This window comes from Hibiscus syriacus, unplaced genomic scaffold (assembly GCF_006381635.1).
Source record: "Hibiscus syriacus cultivar Baekdansim isolate YM2019G1 unplaced genomic scaffold, ASM638163v2 tig00110831_pilon, whole genome shotgun sequence".
NCBI lineage: Eukaryota > Viridiplantae > Streptophyta > Magnoliopsida > Malvales > Malvaceae > Hibiscus > Hibiscus syriacus.
Window position 1 is genome coordinate 5841608 of NW_024062882.1, and position 15900 is coordinate 5857507.

Here is a 15900-nt window from a genome sequence, read left to right on the forward strand (position 1 = left end):
TACATTAGAAAAATCAATTACAACTATCAAACACAGGAAAACGTTTTCCGAAAAAAAAAATTCTAACTGTGAAACACAAGAAAATGAGGAAAACATTTTCCGAAAAAATATTTTTCGACTATCAAACACACCCTAAATTTATTTCTTCCTACAATCATAAAATTTATTTATTTCAATATAAAATAATGTGTCCATTACTGCTAATATATATAACACTATAACAGACTCGTAACATGTAACAGCCAATGGCTGCCTCTGTGATTGATATATATCATTACATATTACTAAGACTATTAGAATTGCCATGTTCAAATGGCTCGTTTCATTTTGATTATCTGCCGTTAAAAAATTAACAGAATTATTGAGGTGGTATTTTTATAAAAAAAATTCAATGTTGACGTAATGTTATCTTATGATGGCATCATCATCGGTATTAATTTTTTAACGGTGGGTGACCAAAATAAAACCAAAACGTAATGTTAAATATGATTTGTGACTAAAACGAAATAAAAATGATAGTTGTGATACTAAATGTATAGTTTACCCTAAAAAATTTAAAAACTCAAACCTAAATAAAATAAGGTTCATTTTGTCTTAATAGATAAACCCAAGGCCAATTCATCTCTGAATTCAATGAACCCAAACTTGGCCATAGATGGGCTCATGTCATTTGAGAACAGAACATGGGCTGTTGTTGCCATAGACATGAAATGTCAAATCCAAGTGAAGCTTGACCGATTGAGAAGTGTTGCCAATAATATCTTACTTAGTGGGGGAGGTGAGTAATGAAGTAGCCATATAAATATACGAAAGTGACCATTTTCTAGTTTTCTTTTTTGTCTTTCTATTTAATACATTTGCTTCTGCATTGGATTATCTTTGCTAATTTTATAAGCTAAGTTTCCACTATGAGCAACTTTACCCTATATATCCTACAAAGGGTCGAACCATCCACTAGAAGCATCATATTTCATTTTAAGTGAATCCCATGAAAATGATACGTATAATATAAGAATATGACTTAATTTGATTCAAGTTAAGCCAACGTTAATTTCAAGCTTCAAGCCAATTTGAGGATGACTTAATTTAATCGAAAAGCATTCATATGGTACGAATAGACGAACACACTTATAATTTACATGTATACAATGGTTCACCACTTGATTTCCGCATACATAGATGTCCATATGAACATGCAAAAAGAACAATATTCTGCTCCTCATCCTTCCATCTTTGGATTGTTGGTGAAAGGGCAACTTCAACTAACAATATTTTTCTCTTCATTTAATTTTTTTTATTAGATTTAAAGTCGTCTCGACTAATCAAGACAATGTTTATTTGATATTCTATTGATATGCACTATTTTGGACATTCTAATTGAATTTGGATATGTGGTTTGTGTTCGGAGATAGTTTCTCACGACGCTCGACTTCGATTTATGATTGTCGATGATCTTTTAGTAGTTTAATCTCATATTGTGTTTCACTTACTGATTCAATCAGTCTATTCACATATATATTATATTCAAGTTTTGGTTGATTTTTAACTTTTTTTCTTATATAATGATCCAATGCATTATTTGGGGTTTCCTCTTGTCTCTAGAAGTCTTTCTTACTCTGGTTGTGAGGGTCTAATAGGGAAGACTGTTAGAAGAATTTGCAGCTGGCAATCGAAGTGTCTTTCCTTTGTAAGGAGGCTTCAACTTATTCAAGCTATTGTGTCTAGCATCCAAAACGTTTGGAGTAGATTGTTCTTATTGCCTTCTAGGGTTCTGAAACGAATTGAGTAATTGTGTAGTGCGTTTCTTTAGAAAGGCTCGGATGGTTCGACCAAGGGTGCCAGTATTAGTTGGGAACATATTTGTTTTCCCAAATGCGAAGGACGGGCTTGGGATTAAAAATATGTTTGCTTGAAATAGGGCATGTATGATGAAGTGCTTGAGGCTCCTTCTCACACAGTCGAGTTTCTTTAGGTGGCCTGGGTTAAGGAATATGTTTTGAAGGGGTGTTCACTTTGGTAGGCCCATAATCATAGTTGGACATGGAAGAAAATTTTGGGTTTAAGGGATGACTATGCTCTTGTGGGTGGTTTGGATGGGAGCTTTCATACAAAGAAGGTTTGGGAAGTGATTTGGTGCAAGCAAGATAAGGTGCCTTGGTGTAGGATTATCTGGGTGATCTATTCATCCCCAGACACTCGTTCATTTCATGGTTGACTCTTTTTGATCGCTTGCGAACAAAGGTTCGCATGCTCCGTTGAGGGGTCATATTGATCTCTCTTGCATTCTTTGTGGTTATGGTTTTGAAAGTAGGGACCATTTGTTTGCTGAATGTAATTTTGCTAGGTAGGTCTGGTCTAGTATTTTTCAAGCCTGTCATGTTAGTTGGTTTGGGGTTTCTTAGAGTGATATGGTGATTTGGGTTGTAGCGCATAGTAAAGGAAAAACCTTATTGGAGACCATCATTCGGGTTGCTTGGTGTTGTTATATTTACCATATTTAGCAGGAGAGGAACAGTAGATTGCATGGAGTTAGTCCTAGAGGAATTGAGGTATGGTTTCACTGATAAAGAGTATTGTTACATTGAGGTTAAAGGGGTGTATTCAAAGCAAGTTTTCAGTGCTTGTTGTTGAATATGATCTATTATACGATTTGTTTTTTTTTCTTTCCATTGTTTATTATGGTGTTTATAGGTGACTTGTACAGGGTGATTCTTTGCTGGATGATGTATTTTGTAATTTGACTTGTACAACGAGATTCTTTTTAGATGAATAAAATTCAACATTTATCTAAAAAATGAAAATTTTAGAAAAAATAGATAATTTGTAATTTTTGTTGTAATGTTGCATGGTTACGGGGATGATGATGGCATGGTGACGAGATTCCATTGCTATGACCATGAAACTATATAGTGGGGGTGAGACATAGAGAGGGGTGAACCCCTCCACGCACTTTCACTAATGGGAACAATACATATTGCGCAAGCTAATAATAAGTCGCTCCCTCCCCCCAAGCGGTACTCCCATTCCTGATAGGTAGAAAAAGATTACATCATGATCTTTATTATTACCAAGAAAAAGGTCAATATGTTTATGAAACCGAAGTAGTTGTTTTAGTAGTTAAGGTCAGGACATTTTTTTAAATAATTTGAGTTGGAATAATATTATTTATAAAGTATGTATAAATTAATTAAACAGAAAATCATATTAGTATATTAAAAAGAAAATACTAACATAAGACCATATTAAAATGTCAAAAAAAAGTCAAGAAATTTACTATCGAATTACTATCAAGTGATACCGACAATGAAAAAATTCTATTATTAATATATACATGTTCATCCTAAAAAATATTTTTAGATCCATCGGCGTTAAAAATTGTTTCGGTTCTCGAGTCATGGGGAAACACAATCATGCATGCCAAAGTTTCCTCATTAAAATAACATGCCCTTATGTTTTGACAGGTAATCTCATTATGCGTTTCCACTCCTCTGCAGCCATTGGCACGCAAGTTCTTGAACTTGTCCTCTTGCTGTCAAGAATATACCATTATCAGATTACTGACATCAGGCTCCTGCAAAATGACTATGGAGAATAACTTGTTTATTAAATCAATTCAGGATTACGATCCGCACCAACCAAAAGCACGAGAGTCGTCGGATCTTTGGAACAAATTTTGGGGACAAAGGGACGACGTGATGGGGTTTTGTTGTTGTCTGTTTTAAAACATTCTAATTGTAGTTTAAGATAGACATTCCCCATGGCCTCTCCCATTAGGGCTTAAAAAGGACCTTTTTGTGATATTTTAAAAAGAAAGCGCCTTTAGTGTCATTTTCGTCCTTGGAAAATGCCCTAAAGGTGTTTTCCCAGGGGACCCTATGGGTACATATTTTAAGAGCAGGTGGAACAGATATTTCGTCTTAATAAAGTCAAAAAACTATGATGGTTCGACCTCCCTAAGAATATATATACATATACGGTCATTATTTAATCAATCTTCTCTGCAACTATTTCATCTCCCCACATGCTTCCAAACCAGGAGAATTTTAATCTGATACATGGAAATTACCACAAATTCCTCTCGTTATAGTCTAAACTTGCGGATATGATCATGGTTCCTGCTGGAAACCTGTCTAAACGAAACCATCTTCCTTGCCACGGCAGCGGCGGCGGCCTCGATATTTACGGTTGTAGAGGTGGCGGTTGTGCAGAGAATTTGGGTCTTATGAGGTGTGAATATCGGACTGAAGCTTGTTTAGGATCTGATCTAGGAGCTAATCACATGGCCGACGATGCATCGAGAACTAATAGTCTTAATGAGGTAGGCTCCAGCTCCAAGGATTACAATCATCAAGAAGAAGAGGAGGGAGATGAAGGTTGGCTCCAACTAAGTATAGGTGGTCATCAAGCAACAAGAAACCATCATAGCAAGCATGACCACGGCGGTGGGTTGACCGGACTCGATCTATTACCCGGTGGTGGCTCGCATCGAGAAAGCCGCATATGCCGGAATTTCGATCTCCTATACATCCACTGGTCATGCAAGGTTTCGCCACTTCATTATTCCTTCTACAACCAGGAAGCAGCTCCAATACATTTAGGCCTATAGGAGCAGCCGGTTCCTCCTCGTCATCGGTGCCGTCGGGCTCCTATTTTACCCGACCGTTCCGATTGCAACCCGGCATCGATGTCGCTGGGCCTAGCTCCGATGTTAGAATCATTGATCCTCCTAGAAGACCCCATTCTGGCATTTGGTTTATGTTACAAGCATCAGAAAATCAGTAAGACAAGAAATGGACTTCATTTAAAATAAATTAGAGTTTACTTCTGAACAAAATTAACTTCTTTTTTCAAACATTTCAGAGCAAAAGAACCGTTCTTGCCTCAAATACCAAAGAGCTACCTGAGAATCAAGTAATAATATTTGCTTTTCTTGTTTCATCAACAACTATTTCATGTTCTTGACTTCATTTGATTCAAAACTCTAGGGACGGGAAGATGACGGTACTGTCGGTAATGAAGTATCTGGTTAACAAGCTGAGTCTGGACAGCGAGTCCGAGGTATGACATGCAGCTCATCCGATTCCCTTTTTAATGCAACATTCCATTTGCATGTCTCATTAGCAAAACTAAATGCTGTAAATTAATGAATAATCACGATTATACGACTTGGTTGGTGTTATAGAGACATGACAGAAACCTCGGAACTAAACGCGTCTGTCAAACTGTTCTTGTTAGGTGGGAAGTACTTTTCGTTGTTAGTCTTTTAAGCCATAACCAATTGTACTTAAGATTGTCCAAATCTTTTTTAAAATGATTTAAACTTGTTGTTTTAGTTAGACATGGATGCTCTTAGTCGAAGGATTAGGGCTTGACCGTAGAAGATTAGGGATGATATAGAACCTTACCAACCACCTGCTTTTCTCTCAACTCCAAATAGAGACTCGTTGGGTTCCTTTCCCCCCCTGTAAATGGGGTTTACTGTTCCGCACCAGAAACTTATGTGAAATTAAGATATCAATAATCAACATAAGCAATGTAGTCTGTAAATTAAAGTAGGGAAATTTATGTATTTAGAAAAAAAAAAGGAAAGGAAGAACATATAAAATGATCAAGTGCAAGAAATGAGTAAGGGTGTTTTTAAGCGGAAAAATAATTAAATCGATATCAACATGAAATATATCATACACAAAAGATAAAATTTAATATTGTTCAATCCTCTCTACCTCTACAGGTGAGAAAACTAAAAATCTACTATAAACATAGGGATAACAAAGAGTTTAAATACTTAAAAGACCTATCTCTCAAACAAATATTTTAAAAAGATTACGTCTCTCCTGTAATTCTTTCTTACATTATGCTGACATACTCTGTATTTACTGAACTAAATACTTAATTATCAAAAAAAATCTTATTTCATAAGAATTATTAATCTTCAACCATTTGAATGATATCAAAGTCCAACTTGATTGTCAATTGAAATTTAAGTCAATAGATAACAAGTACCCTAAAATCCACTATCCGATCTGAATGATGTGCATTTTGCACTGACTATAACCATTGCTTAAAGCATAATTCATGGAAACTGGTATAAATGGCCTAAATTCAGAAAGGAAGATACATAAATTCTTATTATATACAATTAAAAACAGTGTGTAATCATTTACATTGTAGTTCTTTTAGGGTTTGGGCGTACGTCTATGTATGCACTCAATGGTGAAGAAAACATGCACGTAAACAGTCATTATCATAATAATTTGGGCACGAGGTACATGCTTCTGATGCACACTTCGTAATCAAATAAATTTTTTTTTCTCAAACAATGATGATGGTAAAGTTTTCTTCCTTACTAATTTAGCATCACGATACATAACCTAAGGATTTATATGCATATGCTATGTATATGAACAATATATATAGCTACTTTAAAAAAATCATACATGCATAAGTTATAGGTAAGAATATTGCAACTTCTTCTATGCAATTTGTGGGATAATAGGAGAAACATGTCGGTCCAAATGAAGAATTATTTAATGTGTTCTCTGAAGAAAATTTCAACGCGTTTCACAGCCAAGGCAGAAACATGCATTAATCTTTCCCTAGCTGTTAGCTAATAGCTTAGTTTGACATAAGCTGCTCTTCTGCTAAATTTACGTGGAAGGAGTGCCCTATTTATAAGTATTATATTTGAAAAATGTTAGTCGCATAGATGACATATTACATGGTTAGTCATTTAACTGTTTGCTATTTTTTTATTAAAGCATATTGATTTAGTCAGTCATACTACAAATACTTTTTTCTCATTTTAAAGAATATAATATTATCCTCATATGAATTAATGACATCCTCAACATTCTGTTTTGTTTTTGTCGTAATAATTTGTTGTTAGTGTCGAGTATATGTATTTAGAGTTAGGTAAACTCTCGTTTTATATTATAATTTTAATTTAAAATTAGTTTTTAATATCCTAATTATATTATTAAATCATTGGTATTTACTAATCGTAATCATTGCTAATAAAATCGTTATAAAAGTTATTAATTTTCATATAAACATAGTGTATTGTGTAATAATATTATATGGAATACAGGTAATTAGTGTTGAGTTTAAATAAAATTATGATTTGATACTAGAATATAAAAAGAATTATCAACAAATTAAGAGAAAAAAATAAAAATCAATAATCTTTTAACTTTGAAGGATATGATTCAATATCAATTATCATTTATGTCACATCATATTGTTATGTAATACACATCAATATTTACATGATAGGTAACAATTTTTTGGCAATTTTTTTTAATAAATTTTAACATCAGTAAATACTAATTAATCGAAATAAAAAGAAAAAAAACATATAGGAAGCATCATTTGACCTTTTAATGACTTCAAAGATTAGGGTTTAGTTTGAAATTTGAAATATAGAAAGCAACGTGAAGAAGACGTGCATGAGATGTCATGTTGTTGCATTGTACGTGGCAGTTGTTGGAGAAACTTAGGTTTTGTAGGAATGAATATATAAATATAAACAAAATTATTTCCCGTTCTTCGCCGGGCTTTCAGGATCCATTACAAATATTTTATTTATAATCTATGCATAGTGAATTTGAATTATTATAACATTAAATTATTTTAATGTATTTAACCCCACTAATTAACATAAAATTCTACGGATTCATGATTTTGGCTTACGAGTAAAGTCTAGGTGGGTCACCTAATGATTCATTTTTGGGCAGTTTTTTGTCCTTGTCCTGGGGAGAATGGAAAGTTAAAAGATATAAACTTTAATTTCAAGGGTAAAGCATAAGTTTAGGTTAAAGTTTAGGATAGCACGGGCAAGACGTCACCCACTCATCATGCATATTTTCATAAAAAAGTTACTAATTATATATCAATATATATATATATATATATATATATATATATATATATATATAATATTCTATTATTATAGTAAGTATGCATATATTTATAAAGAGATTCATTTATCTTGATTATTTGATGTGATTTATATAATTAGTTTAGGAGATATTGGGGCATATACCAATACTTTAACGAATGGATTATAACCCAGGGAATTTCAAAGACTAACCTAAAATTTAAATTTTAGTTTGAGGAGCAGTTCAGTTAACCTGAAAGAGTGGAAGTATATATTAGTATGTGATTATGATGTTAGATCATCTAATATTCATCTTAATAAGAAATTATAACATCAAGGTTATAATTTCACTCCATTACTTTAAAGAAACAAAACACGAGAACAATAATCTGACAAATGATTCGGTCTAATTTAGGTGTCGTCTGTTTAGGCAAGGTCCGAATTGAACTCATCGTTGATAGGGTGAATACACAATCTATTCAATCCTAAGCATAATGAGTATAACTCTATAAGGACTTCAAAATACTCTTTTCATCGAATGAATTTTAAGGCATATGAAGTTTCATTTTTAATAAGGAGGATAGAGATAATAGCGTCTGCTTATAACTTTTATAGTTAATTAACAATGGACGTGCACACATCTTGCAGAGAAATAACTATTTGAATATGAGATATTTAGAAAAAATAATACTCCATTTTATCATTAAAATTGTTTTATGAGTTCAACTCTAGCATGAAAACATGTTTAGAATACGAATATGATGTGGAATTTGGATGGGTGGACAAGCAGGTGGCGATAAGGTGTAGAGAGGAAGAGCTCCAACCTTCCTTGACGTTGCAGCATGTGAGAGATGAAATATGGAGTACTACTTCAAGAGACGGCGTCGCTTTGCTTCCACATACCCCAACGCCACCTCATCACCCCAATCTCATGCTTCTGCTCTATGGTAGGAGAGCTTGAAACTTGAATTCAAACACATTTATTTTTTTGTTTTTTTAATTTAATTTCTTATAATTTAATCTTCACCTCTCTAATGTATCATTCTTAAGTTATGTCCGTTCCTAAATTTCTTATACTAAGCTTGTAATTATATTTTTATTTTAATGGGCAAATAGCATGACTAAAACTGAATTTGCAAGCTCTGCTGGTTCTATATTATATTTTTATTTGAAAAGTCAGACTTTTATTTGTAATTATATTTTTATTATACGTGACAAAAAGTCAAAAATAGCATTTATTTTTGTAAACAATCTTGAGATGATATTAATTTCATAAATAATTTTAAAAGTAAGATGTGTGTCTTTTTTTATCATTAACAACACATATATAATTGTTCTAATATCATATCATTTTTTTTAGTTTTCTTTCGTTGCTATATCGTACATCCCCTTTTTTTCATCTTTGTTGATGAGTAGCATCACTAATTTTAAGTTTAGTTGTCGACTGTCAATATTCTTTATTATCCTTTTATTTTCTTATATCATATTTTTATTTTCTTTTATATTTTTATTTTCAATAAATATGTCTGTATGACACGTTTTCTTATGTCTTTTGACATGTTTTTCGATCGTTTGGTTGTTGTTATTACTTATTTTTTCTTAAGGATTGATTTGACATTGCCTTGATTGATCAAGATGGCACTTCTATGTTATATTGTTGATATTCCCTGTTTTAGACTCCCAGATTGGATTTGGATACCCGTTATGCGTTCGTGGATAACTTTTCACATTGCTCGAGTCTAATTTGTGGCTTGTCGGTGGTCTTTCAGTAGCTTGATTCCCTTTTTTTAGTTCGTTTGTCTATGCGATTAGATCTGTTTGTATCTATCTTTATTCGAGTTTCTTGGGTAGGTTTTAATATTTTCTTGTATGGTCCTTATGTTACCTTAAGTTTCTAGTTTTGTTTTAATGATTATATGAATTTGTCCTAATTATATGCTTAATTTACGATTATGATTGTAAATGACTTAATAATAAAATTACCCCATGTTTGCACAAATGGTCCCTTTGCCCTCTATCTTTTTCTTTTTGGAGCAGTTTGGTCTCCAACATTTCATTTTGGAGCAAAATGTCCCCTGGTTCGATCAAATTTAGTAGTTGACTAATTGTCAATGTTTCATACGAACGTGTCAAATCCATGTGTGATGTCACTTCAGGAAAAAATATTTTTAGAGTAAACTATAATTTTAAACTAATTACATATAAACTTATAAAAAATATATTTAAAAATAGTTTTAAAATATTTTTTGATGGCATGACATCATACGTAGACCTATCACATCAATAGGAAGCGTTAATCGTTAGTCAGTTAATGATTTTCATCCACCCATGGGGCATTTTATTCCAAAATAAAACATTAAGGGTTAAAATGCTTAAAAAAAGGATATGGGACCATGTAAATCTTCATTGTAATTCAAATATTTTCTATTTTAAATAAAATTAGTGGATTCTAAGAAAAATAACAATACACATATTATACAAGCGCATCTATTCAAATATAATTTTTTTAGAGTGAACAATATTTTCTTTTTTCATTTATCTCAATCAATGAATTTAGTATATATGCATAATAAAGTTTTATAATACTCTCTTGTATTCATTTAAGGTTTAGAAATTAGAGTTTTAATTTTTAAAATTTAGTGTCAATGAATTAAAATTTAGAGTCAATGAATTAAAATTCTGAATTGAAATGAAACCAAATTAAAATTTTAGTGACTATTCTCTGTCTTTTTGACACACTCTCTTCTGCTCCTGCAGCACGCTCTCTGTCTTTGTGATACGCTTTTTTCTTTTTTCTTATCTTTGTTCTTGTTCTGGTCATATCCCTTATGGATCAAACAGTACAAGCAAATCTGGCCGAACTGAATCTTGAGGATGAAGTGATACTGTTAATCTACCACAGCAGGATTAAGGTATTTCTTTTACAAACTGTTTCGAGGGCACTTTCTTAACAACGAGTATTATTTATTTCCAGGCCATGAGCACTATCTGGCTAGTGTTTGGCGTCCTCTTGGTGGCATTTCTATCACTGATATAGAAGAAGAAAGATTCCTTTTTTCGACTATATCATGAGGTCGATGTGGAATGAATTGAAGCGTGAGGACCTTGAAATTTTAATAACTATATGCTGATATTACATTGCCTTCATGAGGGTGAGAATCCTTTTAGAGTAGAGTTGAATCACATTGATTTATGGATGCTGGTGCATGATGTCCCCCTGGGTTTGTCTCTACTTAGTTGCACAATCGCTGGGTAACTTTGTGGGAGCTTTCTTGGATTATGATTCTGATGACGTTACTATGAATTACAAGAGGATGCGTATTGGAGTTCGTATTGACATCAAGAAACCTTTGAAACGTCGGAAAAAAACTTGCAACTCCGGGTGGCACCTCCTATTATGTCCAGTTTGAATACGAAAAAATACAGATTTTCTGCTTCATCTGTGGTAAACTCGGGCATGGCGAGAGTTTTTGTCCGGTGAGGCTGACTATGGACAAGTCTAAAATTGTGATCGCATGGGATATCAGTCTCTGGGCCCCTACTCGACGGACGACAATGCAGAAGTGTCGGTGGCTGCGTGAGGAATGGAACAAAAATTATGGGGATTCATCAGGATTTGGGGCAATCTCAAGAGAATTCTGCTTCAATTTTTAAAAATTTTCCTTCTTTGTCAAAGGTTCCCTCTAAAAACCAAGGGACTGATTATTCTAATCCCTTTGATCCCGCACATGCAGGAAATTCTATACAATAAAAAAAGAAGGTCAATTGTCATGTTTTGGATCCTTATCTACTGACCCAAATGCATGAGGATATTTCTACGGGCCTGGACATTGAGATGACCCAATCTGGAGAGGAGAGCCCTGTTATCCAAGTGAATGGAACTAAGCGACCAAGGGTCCAAAATCTATCATTGGGTGTTTCTGGTTTTGTTTCAAACGATGTTTCTAATTCTTCATCGGTCGACCTAGATAATCAGGCCTGCCGTTCCCAATAAAAATCTTAAGCTGGAATGTCCGAGGCCTTGGGAAGTCTCGGACAACTAAACGTCTCCAGCATATGCTGCGGACATCAGCCCCTATGTAATCTTCCTGATTAAAATGAAATTACAGGGTAATAGAATGTATAAGGTTAGCAAAATGTGTGGTTTCACAAATAGAATAGATATTGTTTCTAATGGTCGTAGTGGTGGATTTCTTGTTAGAAATTAAACGAGCAATTTCCCTATAACCAGATTAGTGAGAATGTGAAATAAAAGCGGAAAAATAATACCCGAAATTGATAACGGAGTTCAACCAATTATGCCTACGTCTATGGACTGCTGCAGATCTTTTACTGAAGAGAGAAAATTTACAGGTGTTTACAAAACACTCACAACTGCTTAAGGATTAATCTTATAAATATCCTAAAGTATAGGGACTAAATTATAATTATCCCTTGCCAAAAAATCAATATTGCCTAATTAGCCGCTCATTTTCCTGCCCAAGTTGCCAAAGAATTTTGCAGCCACTAAAATTGACTTTCAACAATCTCCCACTTGAAGACTTTTTTTAATCTGCCTTCACACATCGATCAATGCATCAGCATTTCTGGTATTGTTACTCTACATACCAACTGAAGTTGAACACAACTTCAGTTTGTCTGTAGTCACCGTCTTTGTTAACATGTCTATCGGATTTTGAGCTCACTAATCTTTTCAAGTTTCAAAATCCCATCTTCCAGAAGAGATCGGATAAAATGATATCACAATTGTATGCGCTTCATCCTAGAATGAAAAGACAAATTTTTCGCTAGATGGATATCACTTTGATTATCGCAATACAAGACATTATTTTCTTGTTTCTTGTTTCTTCGCTTCAGTTGTGGAGAGAGCAACTATCTTCTGTAGTTGAGAAACCCAACTCACTGCAATACCTCTTAGAGTATAGACATACCATGTAGTGCTCCTTCTGATGTCAATATTTCTGGCTAAATCAGTATCTACATAGCCTATCAGTATCATATCCACCTTTGAAACAAAGTGCTTTGTTTGTGGTACCCCGCAGATATCTGAGGATCCATTTGACTACTTCCCAGTGTACCTTGCTCGGATTATTCATGTACTGCTAACAACTCCCACTGCTTGAGTAATATCTGGTCTAGTACAAACCATGGCATACATTAGGCTTCCAATTGCTGAGGCATACAAACCACCATATATGCACGTTCTTCCTCCGTATTTGGTGACTGTTCTTTAGATAGTCTAAAATGAACACCTAAATGTGTACTTACTGGTTTATCATCTTGCATGTTGAACCTAGAGAGTTCTTTGTTGATGTACTCAGTCTGTGATAACATCAAAGTTCCCGAGTTTGTGTCTCTCTTGATCTTCATCCCAAGAATATGCTTTGTAGCGCCCAGATCTTTCATTGTAAACTGCTTCGACAATTTTTGCTTCAAGTTTATAATCTCTTGCATGTCTGAGCTTGCAACGAGCATGTCATCAACGTGCAACAATAAAATAATAAAGTTGTTGTCGAACTTCTTGATGTAGCAACAATGATCTGCTTGGCATCTGGTAAAACCACTGTTACCCATGAAATTATCGAACTTCTTGTACCACTGTCTAGGAGTTTTTTTAAAACCATACAAGCTCTTCTTCAACCAGCATACCGGTTTTTATTGTCTGTCTCTATGAAGCCTTCTGGCTGCCTCATATAGATTTTCCTCCAAATCACCATGAAGGAAAGCTGTCTTCACATCTAACTGCTCAAGATGTAGATTCTTTGCAGCTATAATTTTCAACACCAGTCTGATTGTATATAATTTCACGACTGGAGAGAAAATTTAATTGTAGTCAATACCTTCTTTTTGCTGAAAACCTTTGACAACCAATCTTTCTTTGTAGCGTTTTCTCCCATTGTGGTCTTCTTTGATCCTGTAAACCCACTTGTTATGGAGCATTTTCTTGCCTGGTGGTAATTAAGCTAATTTCCACATCTGATTTGACATAAGCGAGTCCATATAATCTTTCATGGAAGACTCTCACTTGACTGAATCCTCCACCTGCATTGCTTCATCATAGCACTCTGGTTCACTATTGTCAGTCAGCAACAAGTAGTGCAAAGAAGGCGAATAACGCTGGGTTGGTTTAGGAATTCTGGAGGAGCGTCTCAGTTTTGCTGTGACTGGTTCTTCTTGAACTGTTTCAGAACTGATCTAACATCATTTCCAAAATCTCCTCAAACTCAACAAATTCCTTTCTTTCAACTTCGGTATTGGATCTACTTGATTCTATGGTTGACTTGTCTTTGTACATCACATTTTCATTGAAAATGACATCTCTGCTTCTGATTATCTTTCGATTTTCGTAGTCCTAAAATCGGTAACCGAACTCATCACCACCATAACCAACAAAGACATATTTGTTGGACTTGGCATCAAGTTTACTTCTTTCAGCAGAATTTATGTGTACATAAGAAATACAACCAAACACTTTAAGTGTGAAAGGTTTATTTCTTTCTCGCTCCAAATCCTCTGGTATTCTACCATCCAAGGGAACTGAGGGCCCACGGTTGATCAGATAAGCTGCAGTGTTGATAGCTTCAACCCATATCAATTTGGGTAATCCGACATGTATCCTCATACTTCTGGCACGTTCATTTAGAGTTCTGTTCATACGCTCTGCTACACCATTCTGCTACGGTGTCATAGGAACTGTTGTCTCCATCTTGATCCTATTGTTTGCGCAGAAATCTCTGAATCTACTATTTCTGTACTCTCCTTCATGATCAGACCTCAAATGCTTAACTTTCAAACCAGTCTCATTTTCCACCATGGCCTTCCATTTTCTGAAGGTATCAAAGACTTCTGATTTCTTCTTCAGAAAATAAACCCACACATTCCTTGTAGAATCATCGATGAAGGTGACATAATATAGTGAGCCTGCAAGAGATGAAACTGGAGATGGTCCCTATACATCAGTATGAACCAACTCTAACTTTTCAGCCTTGGGTGTATTGCCAATCTTTGCAAAACTGACTTTATTTTATTTATCAAAGATGTAATCCTCATATAGTCCAACATCTATATTCTTTAGATCCGGAAGCTTCCCTTTTGACAAAAGTGTCTTCATCCCTTTCTCGCTCATATGGCCAAGCCTTTGGTGCCATAGGTTTGATTTTCCATCAGCCTCTGCTACTGCAATGATATTATCCAAATTTGAGGTTACATAGAGAGTACTGGTCTTTTTACCACGAGCAATGACGAGTGCTCCTTTGGTAATCTTCCATTCACAACCTGAAAAGGTTGTACTATATATACTTCTCCATCAAGCTGTCCTACAAAAATCAAATTTCTTTTGAGGTCAGGAATATGTCTCACTCTTTCAGCTTCTAGGTGGTCTGGTTTGGCAACTTTAATCGGATGTCTCATTTTTGACGATCTTCAAGGTTTCATCATCAGCTAGATGAACCTTCCCAAAATCATCACTGACATAGTTCTCCATGATTTCTTGGCATGGGGAGGAGTGGAAAGATCCCCTGAATCCAAGATCCCCTGAATCCAAGATCCATGATTCAATCAGACTGTTGACGCTTAGAATCATGGCATCACCTGTCTCCTCTGTTATGTTGGCATATTCTATGCGCTAGTATCTTTTTTTGGTGCTCGATAATCTCTTTTAAAGTGGCCCTCCTTGCCACAATTATAACAGTTAAAATCTTTCTTTCCCGTTCTTGATTTTTCCTTTCTGGATTTTGATCTGCCATGATTTGAATTTCTTTCTCAAGTTCTCCCTCTAGACTTCGTGTGCAAGGCTAAGGAGCTTGATGCTTCACCCGATTCTCTCTGTCGAATTTCTTCACTCAATACCAGATTTCGAACATCATTGAATTTCAATTTATTGTTTCCCGATGAGCTATGACTGATGTAACAGTAGCATTCCAACTGTCTGGTAAAGATGATAAGATAATTAACCTCGAACTTCATCATCAAATTCAATTTCCACGGAACTCATCTGGGTTGTGATTGTGTTGAGTTCATTTAGG

The 15900-nt window shown here is 34.6% G+C and overlaps 1 protein-coding gene across 1 annotated transcript; it reads left to right on the top strand.

Moving 5' to 3' along the window:
* Window positions 1–4102: 4102 nt before the first annotated feature.
* Window positions 4103–8837, top strand: LOC120142891 (E3 ubiquitin protein ligase DRIP1-like). The gene is made up of 5 exons (XM_039157366.1): window positions 4103–4442; window positions 4544–4778; window positions 4861–4911; window positions 4986–5058; window positions 8667–8837. The coding sequence occupies exons 1-5, from the start codon at window positions 4103–4105 to the stop codon at window positions 8835–8837; spliced, it is 870 nt and encodes a 289-aa protein (XP_039013297.1).
* Window positions 8838–15900: the final 7063 nt, after the last annotated feature.

Excerpts from the sequence above, each read along its gene's own strand:
- LOC120142891 (XM_039157366.1), top strand. The coding sequence starts at position 4,103 with ATGATCATGGTTCCTGCTGGAAACCTGTCTAAACGAAACCATCTTCCT. Across the intron at positions 4,443-4,543 it reads TAGCAAGCATGACCACGGCG|GTTTCGCCACTTCATTATTC; the intron begins GTGGGTTGACCG and ends TGGTCATGCAAG. Across the intron at positions 4,779-4,860 it reads TTACAAGCATCAGAAAATCA|AGCAAAAGAACCGTTCTTGC; the intron begins GTAAGACAAGAA and ends CAAACATTTCAG.